Consider the following 24860-nt stretch of genomic DNA (forward strand, 5'->3'; position numbering starts at 1 on the left):
TACGACAAAGAATTTCTCCTTGGAGATTAATAAAGTACTTTTCATTTCATTTCATTTCATCAAGCTCCTCTTCTGTGGAACCAGCTTTCACTTTCAGTCCCGGGGCAGACACGTTCACCTCATTTAAGGAGTAGACCTTCCTCCTTGAGAGCTTTTATAGTTTGGACTGGCTCAGGTTTGCTCTGGTCTAGCCCCTGGATCTACCGCTTCAATGCACATTGTCAACTTCTTCCCCGGAGCCTCTGTGCTTTCTCTCCTCTCAGGTTTACATGGAATGTGATTTTTTGTGGTCCTGCCCAAAACCTCCTGTTATCATTAGTTGCATTGCTATTAGTATTGCCAATAGCATCATTTGTATTCTACTACATCCACTGCTGCTCTCTTGAAGGTTTCGTCCGTTTTTTCCCGTTAAAAGATTTTTTTTGCGGAGTTTTTCCCGAACCGATGCAAGGTCCCTGGACAGAAGAGGTTGTACAGATTGTAAAGCCCTCTGAGGCAAATTTGTAATTTTGGGCGATACAAAATAAATTAAAAAAGAAAAAAAAGATGTGGCCATCAATGGAGGGGCAAATTTTTGCCAAAATGTTTTTGGAGAATACAAAGTGTGGCTGGCAAAAGCCGGTACAGTATACACAACATTTATAAGTAAACTGAAGGGATGATGGGGAAGTGACAGCTGGACACGTTGACTATTAGTCTGGTGCCTAAACCTCAACGTCACAGCAAACATTCAAATTTGTTAGGTCTTTTGAACGATGAGCATTAGATCACATTCCCAGAGGGAAGTTCTTACAACGACAACATGTAGACAAGAGGGGCGAGGAGGAAGAGGTACTCACATCCTATACGTGCGATACATTATTCTGCTCCAGAAGAAAAGGAAGGCAGAGCAGAGAAAAGAGGAAATCACTCAGGAAGAAAGATGAAGGGTTAAGAAACAAAACAGGCAGAAGACAGACCGCTGCTTTCACAGACACAGTGATGGGATCGTATGTGCCAATTTTCCTTTCAAGCAAGTCTCTGTGAGAGCAACCCAACATGCAATGACTAAAACACGACAAGAGAAGGACAGATTAGTTGCAAGCAGAACACAAACATTCAAAAGAATGAAGGAGGAGGTTAGAATGGATAACGTGCTTATGAAAAACAGCTGGATGAGTTGGGTTTTAGTGCATTCACGACAATTCATGTCCAACATAACAACCCCCCCCCCACCACCAGTGAAACTCCTGTAGTTTAAAGACACAGGACCTTTGACATGAAACAGATTAGGGTGAGAGGGTTTTGTGAAGCTGTGCATACAGTCAGTTTTATGAAAGTCAGAACTTAAAATCAAAGCAGATATTGCAATAATTGGTTTAGGTCTGGTTTTACATCAAGAAAGTAAACTGTTAAGCAGGAAAACCTTAAATATATTAAAGGATATATTTGTGCAATACTGTCTGAACCTCCAGTTCAGAGAGCAGCTAACTTTAAACAGCTGACAGCGTGCTTTGATGAAGTCGTTTTTTTCCTCTCTCGAGTAAGACAATATTTTCACGGACCGGCCTTCACGGGCCATAAATATGACGCAATAAATATGACGGAATAAATAAGACGCAATACATTGATACGTCCGGCATGAAGACAATTATAAAGTGCATAAAAATACAACTCACCATTACGGTGAATTAGTGGAAGCCCTGAGCTTGTTTCTCTGCAACGAGCCGGTCCCATCTCAGGGTTCAATGTCCAGTTTACTCCGTAACTTAAACTTTTAGTCCAGTCTACTCCGTAACTTAAACTTTTAGTCCGGTTTACTCCGTAACTTGAGATACTGAGATCGTATTTGTAAATTTTGTATTTGTAAATTTCATTTTTGGGGTAACGCATCACATGACCTGTTGACATGTGTCAAGAGGCCCAGACACACAGACGGATGTATCCGGTCATTTTTCAAAATAAAACATTTCCGATTCCGATTTCTCCCCCAACATTTTTTTTCATTCATTCTTTGTGTGGCCCCGGTACCAAGGGACACGCTGGTGTCGAGAGAACAAATTTCAAAAACTAGGCCATAATTTATCATGTGTCGCTTACAAGATGTAATTTCTGGCCTCAATTGAACTACAGTAAGAGTATACGGAGAGCCAGAGGAACCGTTCTCAACATCATAGATTGATTTTGTGGCGAGCAAGTATTATTGGCTCCCTTACTGGTTTTCCTTTGGCCAGAGCCAGAGGGGACCTACTTCAGTTTGTTGGGGTCTTCTTGTACAGGCTTGCGGAGGAAGGTGGCGTTGGGGTTCGTCGGGTGCTCCCTCTGAGACCGCTCCGTTGTACTCGGCTTGGCGGGAGCTGCAGCCGCCTTCTTGGCCGAACGCTTGATTCTCTCCTCCAACATGCTCATGTCTTTCTCCGATAACTGGGAAGGATGAGGGAATCGAGTCATGTCCAGTTGTACCAAGTATGTTTAGGGGGTTGATTCTTCATGACAATGACTATCCTCTGACTTACATTTCCTATTAGTTTGTAGACTTGGTCCCCACAGACATTGTAGACCGCCACCACAGTGTTCAGGGCGGCGTTGCGAACGGATGTGTCTCTGTCCCCTATGTGCACAGCTATCTCCTTCAGAGACTTCGCTGGTGTTGGCTGGCAAACATTCATCCCATATCCTTCTATCAAACAACCCAACTCCTCCAGACATTCTGAGGACAGGCAGAAACCACACAAACAATGTTAGAATACATTTCTCCAAAACACGTTCCCGCCCCTTTAGTTTGCCATTAAAGAGGCTGATATCGTACAGCTTGCAAGAGGTTTATATTGTACAGGTTGCAAGAGGTTTACAGTACAGGTTTGGACAGTTCCTTCTGTCTGTAGACTTACCAGCTCTCTGTTTTGAGTTCTTAGACTTCGTTCCATCCATAAGGAAAGGGAAGACCTTGGATGCTGGGTAAACCTTACACAGCATGGCGAGTATGGCCCGAACATCTTTCCGAACCACATCCTTCGACTCGCCGACCTGAAGAAGAGGGAACTGTGAGCAGAAGAAGCTCTACAGAGGTTTCTATCAATCCGAGTGGGACGCGCGCTCACCTTGAGTATGAGGTAGGGGATGAAGGAGTTGGCCTCGTACTCAGTCAGGTGGTAGTCTTCTCTGTTCAGCATGGCAAACATCAGCTTCAAATACTCCAGCACCTTCATCAGGACTGTGGTGTTGGTGTCAAAGAAGCGCAGGGTGAACCACTTCAGAATCAGGTCCAGACAGCTGATGGTGGCTTCGCTCTCACTTTCCAACCTCTGTTAGACAAAAACGAATGCAGATTTAATCACCAAAACTACTCCAAGTGTGCAACTTGCATATTAAGACCAATCACTACCTCAATCATGATTCCTATAGCCTTGACGTGTCTCTGGAAGTCCAAGTGAAAAAGCTCATCTTGTAGCCATTTGGCAAAGCAGGTGGACATCTGCGTTTTCAGCTGCTCCAAATATTCATCTCGGGGAGTGGTGAAGTTCCATTTCAAAACCTACAAAAGGAAACATTTTTTTAGCAATATTTCTGGAGAGTTATTTAGACAAGTCGCCACTTTTAGCCAGCAGTTAGATCTCCCAAAAAGGAGGAGTGTACCTACTGTAAAATTGACATTGATAATGTTTTGTGTTATACGCTTGTGGTGCCTGTTGCTTTTTTTTTATTGAGATGCATTGTTGTTTTCCTTAACAATGATAGTAGTTAGTACTGATATTTCCTCTTCAATACATCGAAACAATTAAAGACAATGCATCATTCATGGGGGCCTCGCCCAGCTTAAGTCACTTCGCCTCCAGTGCAGACTCTTCCCTCTGACGACTGGTCCAAAATACAGTTTATTTTTCTACTTTGTCTATTTGCATCTGTAGAATTCTCCAAAATACACAAAATCCCACACTGCTTAGTGCTGCCATCAGCTTTACTTTGCTTTCTATGGATCAGCTGGCACTTGCAGTCAGAATAAGTGATCTCCCACTGGGCTCGGTACGTGTCAGAGATACCTTTAGTTGTTTCTCTTCCTTGATCCTCTGCTCCTTAGAGTTGGGGATGAGGACGAAAATCGGCCCGGACCTATCTTCATCATCCTTCTGGTTTTTGGTAGCAGGTTTCTTGCCAGCTGCACCCTGAGAGGAGAGGCAGCGTCACAGGGTGAGGGGCAGTGAGTGAACCAAAGGGCCCCGCCTGTGGCCTTGTTCTGAGCAACGCGTGTAATCAGGTATTGATGTGGATGACGAAGGAGTGTCGGTGCCAGACAGAGAAGAAACAGGAGACAAAGGGTGTTGTGCTAAACACATCTCGGTGTGGGGTTAACACTCAGAGCAGAAACACTGATGTGATACTATTCCAAAACACACTCATGCAGTGGGGTGACCTGGAAGCTGAAAAGTGGCCTCTCTCGGTTTGTACATCCCTTGTGTAAGCATGCATGTACTGCACCGTTTGTGGAACTGCACCGTTTGATTCATCTCATGTTAGCAGGTTTGTACATGTTATAAAAGGTTAATAAAGACGCGTGTTGATCTCATTCCACCTGAAAACTGTGTCCATGTGCTTCTGATTATACAGTTGTGTGTCGACTTGCAGTATTAGTGATTAGAGAGACACGGGATTAGACAGCCGAGCGCTGACTGGGTCAAGGCAGAGAAGACCGGGGTTAACATCTGCCCACTGAAAAACTGGCCCGTCGTCTGCTACGCAGCATTAAAACGTAGCGGCAGGTCGATGAAGTGTAAACACATTTCATCACAAGGACTACCTGTTGACTGCCAGCAGCAGCCTTCCCTTTGCTGGGGGGCTTTTTATTAGCATTACTGTCCTTTTCCTTGGAAGAGGGAGGGACAGGTTCCTCTGGAGGGGAGGGAGGCTGGGTAGGTAGAAAAACCACATCATATTTACACTTCACGGTCATGAAATGAAAGGGTGCGCATTCACACAAATGAAATAGTGGTGGTCGGGCATGAACGTTTGACGCTAACAGGAGGGACATCAATGTGGGGATATTTACAAAAAGGTTCAGAGTGTCTTACAATGTCAAACCATACAGTTGGAGGGGGTCAGACTGGACTTGAACCGAACAGGTTTCTCTTCTTTCATTATTGATTTAAATGGCAGCACATGGGATGAGACTAAATCTGCTCTGACGTACCCCTGAAACCAAATCTTCTTGAGCTAAACAGCCATTCAAACATCAAGTAGGTCCTTCACAGTATAGAACGTCTGTGTTCCTGTGTGCACACATCCAAAACATGATCCAGAAAGACATACCTTCTTCCCAGCCGCTCCTCCTCCTCCTCCTCGGATCTTCTTGACTTCAGGCTTGCTGTCCACACAGTCCTCACTGGCTGCCGACCTTGGGGCTGCAGAGGTGAGACGAGTGTGTGAGTACAACGTGACCAAACTAACATTGAGCAGACACTCGGCGTCAGACATGCGTTTGTATATTTTCTTCCCGTTTTGTAAAAAACGGGCTGCATTCACATGCTGATTTCAAAAAGAGAAAATAATTCCCATCGACAAAGCGTGGATTAGTGTGAAGAGGATTCAGGAATTCTAGTATGAATATTTCATACGCCAACAGCTGATAAACTAAAATATGTATCATCATCATTTTAATGTTCATCAGACTATATTCCATCAGTACCAGCGGGGAAATGTATTCTCTGCATTTGACTAATCCTTAGTGTTTTAAGGAAGAGTGGGTTGCCCGTAGAGAGGCGCCCGGAGAGCAACTTAAGGGTTAAATGTCTTGCTCAGGACACGACATGTGGACTTTGGGGAGACTGAGGATTGAATCAGCTACTTTGTGGTTACAGGACGACCTCATCCCCTTGTAAAAAGATAATTTACCTACCTTTTGTTACATTTTTAGGGCTTGAACGCACGTTGAAAGTTAAATCAACATCCGTTAGCTACAATATAACAGATACAATATAATAAGTGTCTTATTAAGTTAGTAGTTCCACATATTTTAATCCTCCGTGCCTTATTTTGGACTTGCAATTGTCAACTTTTGCTCACCGGCATGTTGTGGCGTTAAAGTCTGTGCGCCGATGTCGACACGTGTGTGTAAATGTGACGAGCAGCAAATAAAAGAAAAGGAAACCGGACTGTTTTGATCAGCAGCCGCTGATACCGCAGGGGAAATGTATAATGTGTACTTCACTTTTTTATACCTTCCACCCCTTGTTTGCATGGACGTTTATTGAATTCAGTTATTCTGCCAAATAATACAGATCTAGCTATCAAACCTATCACTACTTCACATTATGTGTACAACTAGCACGGATGTGGTTTGACATTGAGAATGTGATGATGTGAGCCCGTGGTTGTAATCATGAGTCACTGCAATGAGACACAGACCTGAAGCGGCTCGGCTCGGCTCTGCAGAGCCTCTCCCCCCTCCAGCTTTGGCAGGGGCGGCAGGTTTAGCGGGCATCAGGGCTCTGGCCTTTTCCAACATGCCCAACACCTGATCTTTGGAGGAAGTCTGCAAGCAGATGAGAGAGACATTCATTAATGGAGACAAGGTGCTTCTGACTCACTGGAGTCAGGCACCAAACATGCATTTAGTTAAAGCTTGCCAAAGCACAATACATCCGTTAAGTACTTTGAGTTTCCCAGCAGCCTTGTCCATTTTGTCGTAGCCCAGGTGCATCATGAAGGTGGGCAGGGCATCCTGAGCTTTCTTCCTCACGTCTCCGTTTCTGTCCTCCAGACAGGCGTAGAGATAAGGGACGCACATCATCAGGTCCACGGGTACCGTCCTCAGGGTCGGCAGCTTCTCCGCTAACCAGCCGAGCACCTGGCGAGGAAGAGAGGTTGATGGGAAAGCGGGAGTCTCATCTGTGTCGTATTGTCCGGAAAATGGATGCCTGAAATTTCATTCTGGGTCCAGGTAGTGATGCAACGGATCATCAAAACTCACATCTATTTTATATCCATGTGAAAAAAAAGTGGATTCATTCAAGTGTCTCACCTACACTACATTTTACCAGATTACATTTGAACACACCATAAGTTATAATTTACCTTTGCCCAATACTAATTTTCACTGAAGCCTGAACGCATCATGTAAATGAACTGAGCCTTATTTTGTTAGTGGTACCGTCACCACCTGTCAATCTAAACACTGCTTGGTTCTTTACAACATTATCAGAGACTAGAAAAGCATAATTGATGCCCTGATTGTATATTTTACTGAATATTGTCAGGTAACAATCGTCAGTAAAACCTTATTTCACACTGGGGTGAGGGGATGGTTAACCCATCCATTACACCACTAATCCAGAAGGTACAATAAAGTGAAATGCAGGATTTCCTTCAGAAAACGGCCAGTTAAGAGTGTGTGTGTGTGTGTGTGTGTGTGTGTGTGTGTGTGTGTGTGTGTGTGTGTGTGTACCTCCTGGCGTAAGAAGGGATTCTCTCTTTTTAGCTCCTCTGACAAATCTTCTCCCTCCAGCCAGTCCTTCATCCCCGTCTGCTCCACCCAGGCCTGCAGAGTGGTCATTGCAGCCGCCCTCACGTTAGCCTGCCGAGAAACAGAGACGTCCATTATCACCAGTCGGGGCGCGGCAGTCTGTGATGCTGCGAGGTTTAGATTTCAATGCAAGCGGTGAACGTGGAAACGCAGGTGCTTTACCTTGCTGTCTCCCAGTACAGTGATGATGGGGAATCCCAGAGATTTAACATGCTGCTTGAGTCCTGGTCCCATGGCTGTGGACAGCTGCTGCAGGATAGTAAGAGTTTGCTGGACCTGGAGACCACAAACACAACTGTCATTTTAACTTCCCATTACTGTGAAAAGCAGTTATTAAAAATGCACAATATGCACCTAAAAGACTATGTATACACTGATAATTAAAAAAAAGCATTAGAAGTTAGGAAACTTGTTGTACAATGACAATTAATTAACCTTGTAATGCTATCTGCACCAATTAATTAAAAAATCAAATGAAACCAGGGACAGTATGTTCAATTGTGTTTTTTCATTTCCGACAACTTTTAATGTTTTATTCTAAAAAAGGAGCAGACTGCTGCAGTGCCGGTGTCTTCTCTTACTAACCAGGATCTTGTTGGAGTCGCTGAGTCGTGCTTTCAGGGCCATCGGCAGGTCTCCGATGTTGGGTGTGATGAACTTTGCCTCTGAGATGACGGCCGCAGTCTCGTCCAGACCCTCTTTCCTGATCTTCCAGCTCTTATCCCCGATTTTAGACAGCAGATCAGATGAAATCTTGTCACTGAGACGGGAGGGAAAATAGTCACAATACTTTAGTCAAAGTAATAGCAACCGATTGGACGTTTAGATACACAAGCAGTGGAAGGGAGAAAAGGTGTAGAAAACTTGCAGATTTAATGAGCGTCGTGGTTTCTAGAGTACCCCGTTACTAAATATAGTCTTTGTTAAAATGTTCTTATGAGTAAATATATTATGTTCAAGTATAGCAACAGTGATGTCACATATTGTATAGATGTTCATCCATCTTTACTCATTATTCATTCTTATTGCGTCTATTGTTTTTAAACGTGTGAAGTCCCTTGAATACCTTTTAAAGCACTACACAAATAAATAGTGTTATTAATATTATTAAAAATATAAATGCATAATGCATTTAAAATGCAGATATAACAATAGTTGAGAGCAGAAAAAAAAATCAAATTTAAATCATGAGTAAGAAAACTTGTGATTTATTAGATTATGCTGTAATTGAATGTCAAGGACTTAATTTACCTCCGTAACATTTAAAAGAATCAAGCGGGATTAGTGCAACTAGTTATTATTCGGCTGCTATAATAATCTTAAATCAGTCCAGTTGATCCAGAACGCTGCAGCTCGAGGTAATCCCTTTCAACTCTCTGCGGATTTGAATTTTAACTTTAGTCTTAACGATACACTCATAAAAAAATACTTAAAGCTGGAGAATTCTGAGAATACCTGTATTAAATACGAAAGATAACCAACTACTAATTACTATCGCGTTCATATTCTCAAAAAAGGGCGGTAGGAAGTTAAATCTGTTTTTGGTCGACTGAGAGGCAGTTGCTCGTTACCTGATATCGGTTCTGGGCAGTAGGTCCATAACGTCCTGTGCGGCTCCTCCATCTTCTTCCTGTTCCTCCCCTTCATCAGCCTCCTCCTCTGCTGCTGACTTCTTGGTGAATTTGATCGGTGCAGGTGGGGACTGGCCCTGCATCTGTGAGGGACGCATACAAATAAAAAGCTTATTTATTTTTGACATTTCACATTTTCCCGCACAGGATTTCCAGTTTATTCATATCTATCCATCTACAGCTGTAGATATTTCTGGGAGATGCGTTTGTGTGGAGTTGTAGGAGGTATTTATACAAAGACACTTCATTTTTAAAAAGATATAGATTAGTTTGTTTTAGTTATATTTAGAATATGTTCCACTTTATCTTGCCGTCAGTCTTTTGCAACACGGAACTGAAAATGAAACGTATCTACGCTCTCTTCTCAAAAGCCACAAGTTTCCACAAACGACATTGAAATGCCCGCACCTTGTCCCATCCCTCGACCATACCTTCTCAAACTCAGCATCTATCTGTGTGAGGAGAGCAGGCTTCTCGTCTTCAAAGAACATGCGAAGGCGAGCTCCCATGTAGAGGAACATGACTCCCAGCAGGGCGATGGCAGCTGTCCGAATAGCTGGGTTAGTGGCTCCCAGAGCGGTCTTCACGTTGTTGATGAAACCCTTCACATTGATACTGGAGAGAGGGGTGGAACACATTTGTTTGTCTTCTTAGGCCAAAAGACTTTCAAATGTTGGACTCATTTTGAAGAGTTATTATACATATTACATAATAATGAGCATTAAAATAAGGACTGTAACTTACCCAGCAAAGCCAAACTCCTTCATTGCATTGGCCAGCCAGTTGAGAGTCTCTGCCTGGTTTTTGGGGTTCTTCTGTGCAAATGCCATGGACACGACCTGGCAGGAACAAGACAAGCTCTATAAATACAGTATGTCCATCATGATTGACATCCACTGGCCCGTTGATGGCTCTTAACAGAATGTATTTCCAAGTTGGGCGAAAGACAAACCTATTAAAGACAAACCTGTTCTGCAGTCCATGGCAGAGAGCAAGCCTCGCTAATAGCAGTCAATCCCGCTTTGGCGTTTCCACCACATTTGACGTCTCCGACCTTGTCCACCAAGCCATCCAAAACCACGGAGGCGGACGTCTTTGAAAACTGTCCTCTCTGGGCGATAAGAGCCACGATGTGCAGCTTCATCTGCATCACCTATGAAGAGCAGACAGCATCAGAATGGTTAAATCCCAATCCCCAATTGATTGTTCCAGCATCCATCTCTTAGTCAACCTACAAACATGCGGTTCTAAAGCAAGCCAACGAGATAATAAGCAACACAAACTCCTTGTGTGCGGAGCTGAGAGGACACTCTGCCCTCGCACACAATATTAGCTTCTCTTTTGCCAACAATGTGAGATGTAGAAAGGTGCATGGAGGGCGAACTTCAACTCTGTCAGGAGGGTTACAGTGAGAGCTACCGGTACTGAAGAGTAACTAACTAAAGTCTGCTAGCTGCTAAGCTAATTAATACAGTATAAAATGCTATCATCCAATGCCCTGAGTGACAGTTGCTATGACAAACACTATTTTTGACAGTACAGCTCACTTTTCAGGTGTTGTTGTATTGTCAATGCACTGAGGCTCACACAGATACGGGTATTGTAAAGTTGCAGCCTTTTAAATCAAAGACTGGTGGTGCCATGGATCCTACAGGTATTTAAATGTATGCCTATTTATGGCCAGATGATGATATTTTGGGTGTTGATTGGTGCAGCTAACAAGTTAGCAAAAAACTGATCCAACGATGAGAAAACAAGCAGCGAGTGAGTCCTTTGCTTTGCCGTTTTGCAGTGATGATGCTTCAGGGGAGGCGATCTCTTTCCTCAAAAACATTCTTAATAGTCCCAGTCAACCTTAGCCCAAACAACAGCCACGTGGCTTCAGGAAACAGCCACGCTCACCTGGAAGTTGGTCTCCTTCCATCCTGGTTTCTTGGCCAGCATCCTGACTAAAGCCTGGCAGGGCATCTCCACCTTGTCCATGGTCTCAACAGCCTAGACGCAGACATCAATGCAGAGATTAATGTTCCTGCATATTGTTGTATAACAAGACGCGTCAGCCTTTTCCACGTCGCCAACAGAGAATGTAGAAGTTTTACCGTTTCACACAGAAGACTTCAAAGTAATAAGTGTTAAATAAATGTGTGTTTTCTTCAACAATACTTTGATGACATTAAAAACATCTTCAATATTTGCTTTAGTACCGTGTTGGGCAAGGGAATTAAATTCAAATTCAGCAAGGTCCAGTTAGAGAATAAAAAGGTTGGAAACATTAAAAGAACGTCTCAACTTGCGCTCTTCAGTCTCGCTTATCAGAATACACACATTTGACTGGCTGAGTAGTATCACAAGAGATGATTTACAACACATGTACGTGTTGTAAATCATCTCTTGTGTGTCGTAAAGGCCAGAAAATCTGAGGCGGTTGAAATAGAAGGGCTCACTCAAAATGTCATAATTCTCAATTATCTATCAGTTATAGATCCAGGTGCATCTGCATCTCGACCACTGCTACAGGAATTATTTTCATTATTGGTTAATATGCAGATTCTTTTCTTGATTTATAAATGTGTCCATCAAATTCCCCAAAAGAAAAGGCCATTACAATATCTGACAGTCCATTTAAATGCAATGAAATTGATATTTAGCATTAGATTCTTCCATCAGAGGATAATGACAAAGAACAAGGTGTACCATTGTTTTCATGCAAACAGATAAAAATGTGTGAAATAATTTGTTATAGATTAACAACCAACATCAAGGAAGAAAAGACTTCACCTTCTGGAACTCCTCCACACCGGCCAGTCTCTCCTTCCAGTTGGCCGAGTCCAGCTGTTCTACACAGGAAGCAGGAAGTACACCTGCAGCCCGCTCCTCACACACTTCAATCTGAGACGACGACACACGCACACACACACACCCCATTAGAACCTCCAACAACAACGTACTAATGCTTCGTCAGTCTTCAATGGTAAATTAACTGTACTTTCTTTATAGCTTCTTTCTAGTCTTCATCATATCAACCCTCTTCATTAACTGGTGATTTGCGTGTTTCAGTGTTGGATGTGGTGCAAATTTGCACAAGTTGAAATCGCAACAAGCCACGCCCCTTTACCATGTCACAATTATTCACGCTGTGTTTGATGTGAACACCCTTTTTTTTGTCGTGTGAGTAAACCGACGCGGTAGGATCCACGCAAAAATGTGCGTCGCATTTGGTGTGAACATGACATTATGTTCATTCTGTACACATGACATCTATTGCGTCCGTTCATCCTGATGGAGGGATCCTCCTCTCTTCTCATAAAGGTTTCTTCCCTTTTTCTCCCTGTAAAAGGATTTCTTTGGGGGGGGGGGGGGGGGGGGGGTTTCCTAAACTGACGTGAGGTCCCAGGACAGAGGATGCTGTATGTGTACAGATTGTAAAGCCCTCCGAGGCAAAATTGTAATTGTAGGCTATGCAAAATAAACATAATTTAATTGAAAAAGCATGCTCACAGACTTACCGATAGTTCACTCTCAGTGAATTCTTTGTTGTCAGGGACCTTCTTGGTTTTTCCACCAACTGCAGAGGTTGGTTTGCCCTTCTTCGACGGACCGGCTGACGACTACAGAGAAGAGACACAAGACTCAGTTAGCACAACTGTAGACACTTATGGTACCAAGTCATTGGGTCACAACGTCCAGAACACAGTATCATTGGGGTAGGACCAGGTGACATGCGTGTCGATTCATTTTAGCTTTCTGTATGTGCATACCTTGCCGGCAGCACCACTTTGGGTCTTCTTGGGTGGGGCAGAGGATTTGGGTGGAGCTTCAGCAGGGGGAGGAGCTTTAGCTGCAGCCTTCTTTTCGCCCCCTCCTCCTGCACCCTTCTTCCCTCCAGGGAGCTCCACTTTATCAGCAGACTCTTTTATCTATTCACATATGAAATAAAAAATGACTGCGGTAAGCCGATTATCCAAATGAAAATGGGAGCCTTTTCCTTGTTTGACTTTATTCACCCGCCGTCTTCTTCCGGCTCTTACCTTATCCAGTTTGAGTTTATCCAAATCAGACAGGAAAGGGTTCACAGCTTTCTCTCCCACCACTTTCAAGGCCGTACCCAAAGCTTCAAAAGCGGCGTCTCGCACCTCTGGAGCAGAGTCATTCACTTGCTGAGATGGTAAAAGAGAAAAGAACAGGTACGCTTTTCAAAGATGCCCTTTGAAATGAGAGCTATGTGTCCTTCCACCTTTTTTGGATGAACTTTCAGGCAGCCGTACTTTTTATTTTAGTCTGATACTGAGACGACAGAGTAGAATAGACGCCACAGTTTACCATCATGTACAGCATTAGCAAGAGGAACATTTCCACCCAGCAGACGAGTACCTTGATGAGAGCAGCACAGAACGGTTTGAGGACGCTCTTGGGCAGAGTGGCCTGTGTGCAGTGCCTGAAGGAGCGGGCCAGAAACAGGGACGTCTGCTGCTTAATGGAGGGGTTCTTATTGTCCATCACACTCAGAATGTCCTCCGATAGGTTCTGAAGAGTGGTCTGGAAAAAAAAAAAAAAGACGTCATCTTATAATGTGACACATCAAATTACAATCCAAACCTAAATTAGGATGTCTTGTGAAATGCATTAGAAGCTTCTCTGGAACTGTCCAGACAAGCTTGTAATGCATTTAGTAGAGTAAGAAAAGCACAAGGTTTCCAGCAGCCCTGTGGAGGCAGGAAAAGACATTTAAATAGAGAGAACATTAATACCAAACCGTACAGGTGCATCTCAATGAATTAGAATATGATCAGTCTGGTTCAGTAGGTTACCCCAGCATGGGGAAGACTGCTGAACTTACAGTTGTCCAGAAGACAGTCATTGACCCAAAAAGGTGCACAAACAGGGATAACCGCAGACAAACATCAGCAGCAGGCTGCAAGGAGACGCCTCTTGCCGTCTTTGTGGCCTGCGGAGCTCCATAAATGGAGCGGACGTTTCTAACTTTGCATATCAAGAGGCTCTGGAAATGTTCTTTCAAAAGTCCCCACAAAGGTACTGCAGTGACAAAGCCTGCACACTTTGTGGTTGTAATTGAAATAATTGAACACCATGTTTCCTTTCAGTCAGTATTTCTCAAACTGGGGTTGTATTATAGGTGGCTGCGGCAAGAGAAAATGTTGAATTCTTTTTTTTCAAGAACTTCACATATTACCAAAGTACACAGACATTAAACTAAGTCATTAATAAATAAATGGCGAAATGAAATGCCTGTACTTTAAGATAAATGTTTACATTACGCCGTTAACAGGTTAAGCTTGCACAAACCCCCCCAGAAGAGAGAGATTGAGAAGCTTTACCACAGTCCCTCCTGAGCTGCTTTATATCACAATAATTCATTCCTCCTCTATTACAATCATTTATATTTCATTGGATGATTCAAAAAGCGCTGTCACTAAATATTTAGTCAAGTTAAGGACTCGACTTACAGTAAGGAAGATGGCATCAATGGCTTCCTGCAAGGCCTGGACCACCTGAGGCTTCTTTTCCTTAAACTTCTCCAGAATAGTTGGAACCACCTAAAAAAAAAAAACACAGACTTGATGAAGCAGTATTCAATGATTTTGAAACCTGCAATAGAAGCAGTTAAATGTGCTATAACAGAAACACAGTATGAATAGCAGATCTTAAATTCCAATGTAGATTTAGCCAATATAATGTTTTCTAATGACTACACACATTCTCCCCCGCCCCCTCTACAAAAAACCTTTAATAAACCCTGATGTTCAAAGAAGAAGTTGTGAACATGCCAGAGACTATCGCTATTTCCTGTCTAATGAACTCCTTGTGTCCATTATACTCAACACATGTTTAACACTTCATTGTGATGAAAACAAAATGGGTGTCATCGTATGAAGAGCTTTACTTACTTGTGCCGCATAAGTTCCAAACTTCTTCCGCAGACCAGAGGCCAGTGCAGCAAGACACTTAGCCGCCGCTGTCACCAGCATCACATTAGCATCTTTGCCCACAACCTGAAACATAAACCAAGTCAGCGTACAATGTCAGCAGAGAGTCTTCTTATGCCGTGTTCACACCAAACGCCATGTGAATGCATCGCACGATGACATCACGTACAAAGTCAAATCAATACGAAACGAGTGAGGATTGTGAGATATTTATGTGACGCTGTGGCGCAAAGGCCTGCCAGCATTAAGATTCTCTCCTGTTGTCACTGAATCAGACATGGAGGAAACGTTTTTTAGTGGTCGGTGTTCCCCCACATTAGTACAGAGACCAAACACTGTACATGTAGAAATGTGTGTGAACCAAAAGGGAACAAAAATAACCACGCTGCCGTATTTACACCGAAAAACAAACGTATGAGCTGCTACAATGTTTGCAAAGCCTAGAAACTAGAAACTCCATTTACTGGTTGTCTTCCTGAGAGAAATTACAAAACATAAATTCAGACTTTTGACAATTCTGTAATAATTCTGCAGTTATTTCAGCGTCCATATATGGCAATTAAATCGCTGCAAAACTGTATATTTTGAGTTCATACAGCCATAGTAAACCAGCCAACGTGACATTGAACACACCACAATCGTTGTGTGTTCAATGTCTAGCAAACCTCTGGGTGATGTTATGAACCCAGACGTGAACATTTAAGTTCTGGGACTTCCACAACCTGTGCAGAGCAGTAATAGTGGTTATTTCTTCCATGGCTGATAATAAATGTCTGAGTTGACAACGGTTTCCATGGATATAGGCCCCTCCTCCTCTCCAAAACACAAACATTGCAGAAATTCGCTTTGTGTTTGGTGTGATCGCAGCATGGGACCAATCTCTCTTCATGAGAAATGTTGACGATATGTCTCTCATGTGACTCGTAATTTCTCTTTAACCTAATTCCAGATAAGAGGAAACCGCCTCACTAAAAACATGAAAAGCACTCACCTTCTTCAGAGCTCTGACGAGGTCTCCATAGTCTCCGTTCTCTAGTTTGAGGTTCTTTGTTAGAGCTTCTACGGCCTCCAGGGCTTCTTTCCTCTCTTGCCACTTTTTAGCTTCCTGCAGTGACAGACACAGGATGAACACATATTGCAACATGTGTTTTATCACATAGAACGGCTTAATTACAAAGTATGTACTGCACTATTATCCTTTTCCATTAAGGAGTATCTTAGTAGTATAATCTGTATTAACTAAAGCTACCCCTGAGCCAGTTAACAGACGTTATGCTTCAAAGGGATCTTTCAGAAATCTACGTAGTTAGACAAACGTACTATTTTGTCATAGAAGTCTTTGGGCATCTTGGACAGAATTTCCACGGCTTCCAGCAGCTCATAAGGATCCACAGCTGCCACTGTTTCGGCCTCATCCTCTCCTGAAAGAGGAGCAGAAAAAAAAGAGATGGCACCAGAATGTCACTTCACAACCCATCCGACAACAAGGCAAGACGTTTGCATGCAGAAATCTCTGAGCAGGGTCCTCCCTTCTTGAACCTACCATCAGACTGGTCTCCTCCCTGGGCTTGCTGTTCATACTTTGCCTTCAGGTCCTGCTGTGAGCGCAGGAACCTGGTCTGTTTGGGAGGAGAGGAGGGCAGCTTCACCCACTCCTCATCCAGCTCCTTCAGCTGCAGGGACGCGGCGCAGACGAGCATCGTTTAGTTCAACTTGATTTTCAAAGCTGAAAAAATGAAAGTGGGCAACTATGTGTAATGATGAGCGTGTCCCCACCTGTAGAGGGGTAATATTTTGCAGCGGTGGTCTCAGAGCATCTCTGATCCATTTGTAGATCTCCACAGCAAGCAGCTTGACTTCATCCCTCACCGCCTTCTCTCTGGACTCAAACTGCTTGGGCAAAACCTTCACGACTGGCTTCAACATCACAATCTTTGACCCAAACTCACTGGAGGAAGATGAGAGACCGAGAGGGGACAAACGGTTAGTGTCAAGACATAGAATACTGGACTGACAAATATCTCATCAGTATGTTCCTTTCATATTATTTGAACTCAATGTAAAAAAATAACATAGTTTGCTCCATCATTCAGTCATTTATTCATAAAGAAAATAAAATGTGCCACATTTAAAGCTTTTTCAGTGCTGATGGTAAATGTAGTTCCCTGAAGAAATAAATTCCACAGCTACAATAACTGAACGCCAATATTCCCTGCTGTGGAGCAGTGCCTACATGTACCAGAATGCATTGCACATGAGCGGCTTGTCTGTGGCTCTCGTCTGTGGCTCACTCTCGCAGCAGTCTTAAATTTGCTAAGTTACAAGACAGATATTGGCCCAAATTGCCCTGCTGGTCTTAGTTTTCTTTTGCAGTTTATCTTAGTGATTCTGAAGAAGGTCTCCAGCACACCTCTGCGATTGTCAGTAGTAGTTCTTGCAGCATGTCTGGTCTTATGGAATACATAAATGAATAAATACAGAGTGGTGGTTCTGTCTCCAACGAGCCATGTTTGGACCATGTTTCAGGGTCTACTGCTACTATCATTTTTGTCCAGGCTATTTATTTTGTTTTGTTTTTAAATGATTCTGTTGAACTACAATTCAAAAACAATGTCTGAGATCCATGAGAAATTTGTATTTTACTCTTACTTGTGTGGGTTTGACGTTATTTCAGTATGGGCTTCTCTTTCTTTAACGACAGGGTACCAAAAATATTGTAAATAATTGAGGTAAAACCAGCGAATCCTACCGTTGACTATATTATATGTTGTTTCTAATGAATATCAAAAACAGCGATCCCTGCTGTCCTATCTGGTGAGTGTGTACGTCTCCAGTCTGATCTGGAGCTCACAGATGAGAGGTACGTGGTTTGTCTTCTTGTTCTGGTAGAGGAGTTGTCACGCTCGAAACATGAGTTCTCACGCTATTGTACGTTATTGAATTATTCTTTGTGAACATTGGGGATATTCCTTTGATATCTGCATTGCATTGCATGAACAATGAGTCAAAACTAAACACAATGGAGCCTTTTAAAATGAAAAAGACAGCCAGTAGGACTGGAGAATAAAGAGCGATGTTTGATCTACGTAGTAAAACCCTCTTCAATACATAAGGAAAGCAGCACTGACCTGAGAGCCTTCCTGAGGGTCTCAATGCAGGCCACCACTATCTTGGGGTTCTTGTTGTCCAGTCCTTTGAGCAGCTCTTCTTGAACCACCTCCGCCTTCTCGATCTCCATGTACATCAGACAGATCTCTGTGCCTAGCTCCTTCGCGCGGGCCTTTGGCTGGTTGAACACTTTGGTCACCACGCCCGACACCACCTCCCCCGCTGTCCTGTAACAGAGCGCATCCATTCATTGATAAATAATGGACACACTATTATGAGCAGGTTGCCTCACGCCATTCAGGCCTGGATTTAATCTGATAAAAGTGTTTACATGCATCTTGTCATCCGCCACCTTGTTAAGTATTCCCTTGAATCCTGCTACATTTTTATTTATTTGTTTGTGTTTACCACTCAAGACATATGAGGGAATACATTCATCGACATCTGAAAAAGAAGCGTGGGGATCAAGTGTAGCGATCTTTAAAAGATGATCATAGCTCACGGCCGACCAACTATTTTAAGGATTTGGGAACTTTTTGTAGATTGTTGGGCTGAGGATGACTCAGTCCATGGCATTGAAATGGTATACCATATTCGTATAGTAGTAAGTTATTCAAACAGCTCCGCTGATGCCGTTCAAGCATAATAACATATGAATAATTAAGCAATATTTAAATAAATTGTAATTTTCCCTCTCACAAAATAATTTTAAAAAACGGATAATAGTATAGGTAACGGTACTTATATTGCTAAATCCTGACAACACCCTTTGCTAGTCACCACAGCAAAGGGTTAAATAGTTAAACCATGATGATGTTCCAGAGCTGTTACAAACTGCAGTGTTCTGGTGTCGGATACACCTTTAAATAAATAATTTATTAATGCATCTGTACTGTATTTGATCGTGTCTCCAGTACGTTACACAACACGGCCGCCAGATGACATTATTTTGCCGAAGATCACTTACTTGCCAGCTACATGGGCATTCTCAATGAAGGCCAAGGCGGCCTCCAGGCCTTTAAGCTGCGCCACAGCATTGGAGTCAGTGACAAACTTCTTTATCAGTCCGAGGTACTTCCCCCACTCTGGACTCTTCTCATCCTTGATCCTCGCGAACAACTTCACAGCTTCTTCGTAACCATTTAGACGAGCTTTCCACACCTGAAGAAGAGCAAGTCAGAGAAAAGGTGAAGGGCAGAAAGAGAAAGGGGACCCTCGTTCTACAATTTCATGACACACACTCGAGAACCAGTGTCTGGAAATTCAGTTTTCATAAACCATCACCCCGTAGGATAGCTGTGAAGAGTGCTGCGACCAGGAATGTTTTGCGTGCACTTGGAGGGATCCTTATGAGCTGCATACCCATCTCACTCATGGTTAGAACTTTGTGACACAACCGCTATTAACCCTTACCTAACTAACGAGGTAAAACAAAAAGGCAACCATCAATTTGCGACATCATCAGTTTGTAAATCTTAATTTGTAGATTTACAAATCAACACCAATGAACGGCATGCTGGGTAACGCCAGAGCTGGTAGCTAGCAGCATCTGTTAACAGCTGGGAGAGGCCTTGTCACTACAAGAAACAGGCTCTATTCAGTAAAAAGGAGTTTTGTACGAAGGTCAAATTATAACATTATCCATTGCCTACTAGTAATGAATAATTTCTATAACTGTGCTATAACCTTAGGGTCCCCCCAATTAGGGGACTCTAGGGTGTATAACTACTATTGACAAGATTTGTTTTAATCCATAAAAAATAGTTATAGAAAGTTATACAAGTTATACAAATTGTGTCACAAATGTATGTGTGCCATGTTTTATAGTGTTGAAGATATATAGTTGTGGGTTATTAATTATGTGTTACAAAAGGTCTAACCATGACACCGTGACATAATACACCATTATACGGTACCTTGTCCATGCACCCGAAGGTTCCAGGCCGTAGCACTTTTCAGTCATTTTCCAGTAAGGCGGAATATGAAAATTAACTTTGTGCAGAAAAGTAAAACAGGTATATCCTCTGAAACAATTTACCACCCAGCACTGCCCCTCCAGTCACAGCAGTCTTGAGTTCCAGACCAGGATTACATTTGTGAATTACTGGTAGTTTTATACAAAACATAATGGATGGGCATAAGAATCTAAATAAACAGGTAAAGCAAGTCTGCAAGAAAGATTATCAGGTGGAAAGTGTCCAAGAGCTAACTGGACAACCTGATAAATTAATACAATCAACACAATTTAGTAAAGAATAGTTTGACTAAGGAAGAATAGTTTGTAGCAGTAAATACCAGCTTGTGACTGGTGAGTCATTCAAATTTATCTTTGCAAGGGAAATACATGGGTGAGATATGACAAACATCTCCTGCCAATATTTAACTCAAATAAAGTCTATAAAATGAGTGAATGAGATTTAAGTTAACTGCATAGAATATCATTGAGGACAAACAGACAGTGAATCAGTCACCTTGTGTTCACATTTCTGATCGATGGGAAGCTTTAACCACTCGCTATCGTCCCCCATGGTGGCCAATCGGGGGTGGGCTTCCCCGAAGGTATTCAACTGGAAAACAGAATTATTGCAATAACATTACATTTGTTGTACTTCATCTGTGATTTGCTGCTGGGGGGATAAGGGAGCCTTAGAAAGAATCATAATCTCAGTGGACCACTGCTTGAAAACGAAAACCTGAAATTCATCAGAAAAATTGGCTCTTAAGGTGCCTCACACATTCTGCTTAGGACATTCATGAACACTAGGAGTGCACAGTAGCCATTACACACCGGCAATTAGGACTGGTGTGTGGCCCTGCATTTAGTACAATTGCTAAATTGCAAGGGGGTATAGGTTAATACAGATTATCCACATGTCAAAAAAAAGACTGAAGAGTAATTTCTTCAGTTGCAACGTCACTTACCTACGGATATGCACTTACGTCTACTTGAAAGCATTAGACTGATCATCTAATGCACATTTAGGAAGGTTCATAGGATCATATTTCATATTGATCCAACCCCTTCTGGTAAACAGGCCAAAAACCATCATCAAGATCTTGGCATAATACTGACAGCTTGGGTCAATCCTTCATACAAACAACACAAGCGTAGCAATCTATTGTTTAAATACTTCAAGCGCATATTGACTTGGCATATCCATAAAAGTTCACAACAATGTGCAACGCAAAAATAATAACAAGCCTATAGATGGAAAGGGCAACTAACCACGGACAACAATGCTTGTTACATGTGAACATGGCTATTCATTAACATAGGGGGACATGCACAGAGGGATAGGATGTCCTTCCAAGACTCATCCAGTGGCAATTAAAGACACTTTAGCACGAAAACAACCAAACAGCACATCTTTTCAAACCAATCTAATTATAGAAATGCTTTTTATTGCTAGCCACCATGGCCTACTAACACCCATCAGAAAGTGTGAGGATATTTTGCTCTAGCAACAAGCTGCTGTTGCTTAAATACAATAAACCCTTGGTGGGTGTAAACAATCAAATGCATCTCATTAGTAATGTCGATATGATGTCCAAGAAGGCAGAGGCATTCACTTTGATCATTACCAAACTGCAAAAAAAAAAAAAATTTAAAAAGCTGATACAAGACCATAAGTAAGATTAGACAACAACAATGTAACCCGAACCACAGACGATCATATGCCACACCTCACAAGACTAATGCATCACAGTATATGCCAGCTGTAACCAAGTAACGACCCGCATAGTGTTTCGACAGGTACGACCGTATGCATGCATGAGGGACCGTTAGCAGCACCGCAGGAGTCTGGTGAAACGTTTAATAACTGCACACCAGAATGAGCTCGCGGGGCTCGAGTAGGATGTGCAGCCGTAACTAGACTGGACCATCAAACGCGGCCAGTCATAATCAATTTGGTTAGCAACTGTAGCAAACTGTGCTGTCATCTAGCCAACAATAAACTGGTTGTCACCAGTGCAACCTCCGTTTGCTTAGACTAGGAGTGGTCACCGTATTAACCAGCATTAGCTGTCGAATATTACTAGCAAGTCAGATGAGCGCCATTAATTAGCGAAGTTAGCAACGAATGTGACAGTTGCTATGTTAGCACGTCATCCCGCTCACTCTTGACAACACCTCCAGCTTAAATACAAGCAGCTCACATTGACGACCATTATGCAGCTTGTTAGCATATTTGGTATACATGTATTAGGTCGAGCAGATGTTCACAATGACACTGTATGGTTAGCTAGCGGTGGTTAGCCGCCATTAGCTGCTTAGAAACAAGGCTATGAGCTAATGTTAACCTTCCACAACCGCCAACAGCCAGGCCTAAACACGCAGTTCACAACGACAGCTGCAAAACACAACAACCTAGTTAGCATTTCAAGTCTGATCAAAAGGCACGTTTAACAAAAATAGGTAAATAATAGTACATCGCTGACATACCTGTTTCTGTAGCTAGAGGACAACGAGAGGCTGCCCGTCTAGTTGGATGATGGTGATAATGGTATCACCAGAGCAGAGTGAAGCCAGGTCGAGCTTTATACAAGCTGCGTCAGTGCCCGACAGAAGACGACACATCCGGTTCTAAATAACAACGAGTAGACAACGTTCCTTTGCTCAATAGAAAGCACCTGATTAATTCACAGGTATTGTGTAGTAGAAAACGTCTCGCGTAAATCAACTTAGCGGAAACGAGTTCCATTTGATTATGTCTTTATGTGCAACTGAGACATGTTGCGCTCTTATTTTATATACAAATGAACACCAAGTTCCGGTCTAGTCACTGCTACCTCTGTTAAACTTGTTGCAGCTTCTTGAAACGCCTTCACGGGCGGCGGAGACGAGGAGAGGGGCGGAGACCAGGACACCACCCTGACGGACTAACATCAGATCCCTCTTCTATTAATCCTTCATCCAGCTGTTGTATACAGTCTCACTACATGAATAACACAATACAGAATAGGAAACCCCTGTGCACCCCAGATAATACTGGATTCACGTTTGAAACAGTTTCATTTGAATCATTAGTGGCTGTCCCATACGTCACTGGACAAAGCCATTGATTGGTTGCATTTGAATTACGGCTCGCCCCCAAGGTATGACATTCCTTTGCTGATTGGACCGTCACACGTCCTTATCCTTAGTAGAGATTTGATTGGCGGCTCTGAAATTAAGCTCTTCCTGTAACTATGAGAATCTCGCCATCATTGGTTAATTTCAACTATAAAAGCCCTTCAGCATTTAGCAATTTGTCATTTTGTCAGTGTTGTCAATGTTGAATTTGTCTTGTACATTTTATGATGGTGTTACGTTGTTTCTGTGATGTTTTTTTAATGTAAATCAGCGGACTGGAGCACTGTGACCTAAGCAGAGTAGTAAGCATGCAGAAGAACAGCACTAAAAGGGAAAGTGAGGACAGTACAGAAGAGACATATTTTGAAAGCTCACCGACTGCAGAGGTAATAAACAGTTATCTTCGATTAGTGGTGATTGAACTCAATGTTGAACAGGCATTCCCTGCCAAACAGAATCAAAGATGTGTTTGCTACAAGGAGAAATACTGCACTACTTGATGTAAGAAAGTCACAAGTTACTCTTTGCAATCACATGATGTTGCAATGAATCTTACTTTAATCCTCTGAAATCCAGGAACAACACAAGTAGTCTAAATATTGAGAATAAGGGACTTTTGGATATAACTGAGGCGGTATATCTGGGGACCTTTTAGGTACTTCTTGAGGCACAATACTAATGTTGGTGACTTGCTTCAGCAAGAACAGGCTCGGGGGGAGTAGGACAACTATCTGAGTATGTACATTGACTAGTAGGAAAAACAACAACAAAAAACACCCATTATTCAGTTTGTAAAGTATATTTTTTAGGTTTATGTTTCTTTAATTCTGTATTTAATTGCTTTATTTTTATTTATTCATTTTATTTATTTTTGTATGTTTTAATTTAACTATTATGTAGTTACTTTATTATTATGGGAGGGGGAACAGGGTGAAAATGTTTGCTGTGTATTGCTATGTTCATATACAATTTATTGTGACTTGCAGACTGAAAATCAGTAAATACATTGTTTTAAAAAAACTGAGGCGGTATAACAGGCATGCTATTCGAGTAACAATCGTAGAAACACTAATAGTGCATTTATCACAAATGGTTTATCGCCAATTACACAAAAAATACATTTGACTAGTATAAATATATAATTTACAGTAAGAATATTCAAATAATCAACGGACTATGAAAAGCAAGAAACCAAATACCAGAGTACGTTAAAATATGCCTGTTATTTTGCATCTGTATTTAAAGTGCAGTAATGTGTAGATAATTCATACATTCATACATTCCACACTCATACATTGTCATGTCACTCATGAAGTGAGGGTCTTTAGGCTTGGTGATCAGTCTGGGACCTGACTTTCTGAGCATGTATTTTGAATCTTTAAACCAGTCCCTGTCCCCACTCCTAAAGGCCTCTTACTGTTGCAAACTTACAGCTGTAACCTGATGTAAGTTTCGATCCTGCACTTTGTATATTGCTGCTATAAGGCCATTTGAAGGGCCTCAGTAGCCACGTTAATCCTTTTTTATTAAAGGTTTACACTTAAAGGCTGTTACTAGCTGACCAACACCTGCATGATGATGGTGATGAGGAGGATGAGCAGGAGGAG

The 24860-nt window shown here is 42.4% G+C and overlaps 1 protein-coding gene across 4 annotated transcripts in view; it reads right to left on the bottom strand.

Annotated features, from left to right (window-relative positions):
• The window catches only part of ckap5 (cytoskeleton associated protein 5), a 31458-nt gene extending 8470 nt beyond the window's left edge, over positions 1-22988 (bottom strand). Inside the window, exons 1-35 of one of the 4 annotated variants that reach the window (XM_068604037.1) lie at positions 22971-22988; positions 22624-22764; positions 20651-20746; positions 19147-19340; positions 18200-18406; positions 16848-17019; positions 16615-16744; positions 16392-16492; positions 16063-16176; positions 15033-15137; positions 14592-14681; positions 13498-13662; positions 13155-13283; positions 12885-13043; positions 12633-12734; positions 11905-12015; positions 11029-11121; positions 10094-10279; positions 9871-9965; positions 9558-9741; positions 9067-9209; positions 8081-8255; positions 7658-7771; positions 7418-7546; positions 6626-6820; positions 6379-6505; positions 5284-5375; positions 4775-4882; positions 4020-4142; positions 3365-3514; positions 3081-3284; positions 2871-3006; positions 2496-2689; positions 2231-2403; positions 840-863 (exon numbers count right to left, since the gene is read on the bottom strand). In XM_068604037.1, the coding sequence (XP_068460138.1) occupies positions 840-863; positions 2231-2403; positions 2496-2689; positions 2871-3006; positions 3081-3284; positions 3365-3514; positions 4020-4142; positions 4775-4882; positions 5284-5375; positions 6379-6505; positions 6626-6820; positions 7418-7546; positions 7658-7771; positions 8081-8255; positions 9067-9209; positions 9558-9741; positions 9871-9965; positions 10094-10279; positions 11029-11121; positions 11905-12015; positions 12633-12734; positions 12885-13043; positions 13155-13283; positions 13498-13662; positions 14592-14681; positions 15033-15137; positions 16063-16176; positions 16392-16492; positions 16615-16744; positions 16848-17019; positions 18200-18406; positions 19147-19340; positions 20651-20707 (4481 nt within the window). In that variant the 5' untranslated portion in view covers positions 20708-20746; positions 22624-22764; positions 22971-22988. Of the gene's footprint in view, positions 1-839; positions 864-2230; positions 2404-2495; positions 2690-2870; positions 3007-3080; positions 3285-3364; positions 3515-4019; positions 4143-4774; positions 4883-5283; positions 5376-6378; positions 6506-6625; positions 6821-7417; positions 7547-7657; positions 7772-8080; positions 8256-9066; positions 9210-9557; positions 9742-9870; positions 9966-10093; positions 10280-11028; positions 11122-11904; positions 12016-12632; positions 12735-12884; positions 13044-13154; positions 13284-13497; positions 13663-14591; positions 14682-15032; positions 15138-16062; positions 16177-16391; positions 16493-16614; positions 16745-16847; positions 17020-18199; positions 18407-19146; positions 19341-20650; positions 20747-22623; positions 22765-22970 lie in introns of those variants that run through there. The other 3 variants (XM_068604039.1, XM_068604040.1, XM_068604038.1) reach the window with 3 other exon arrangements.
• Between the last annotated feature and the right edge of the window lie 1872 nt (positions 22989-24860).

The sequence above is a fragment of the Clinocottus analis genome, unplaced genomic scaffold, assembly GCF_023055335.1.
Source record: "Clinocottus analis isolate CAN_PGR_092001 unplaced genomic scaffold, fCliAna1.0.p SCAF_6, whole genome shotgun sequence".
Lineage (NCBI taxonomy): Eukaryota > Metazoa > Chordata > Actinopteri > Perciformes > Cottidae > Clinocottus > Clinocottus analis.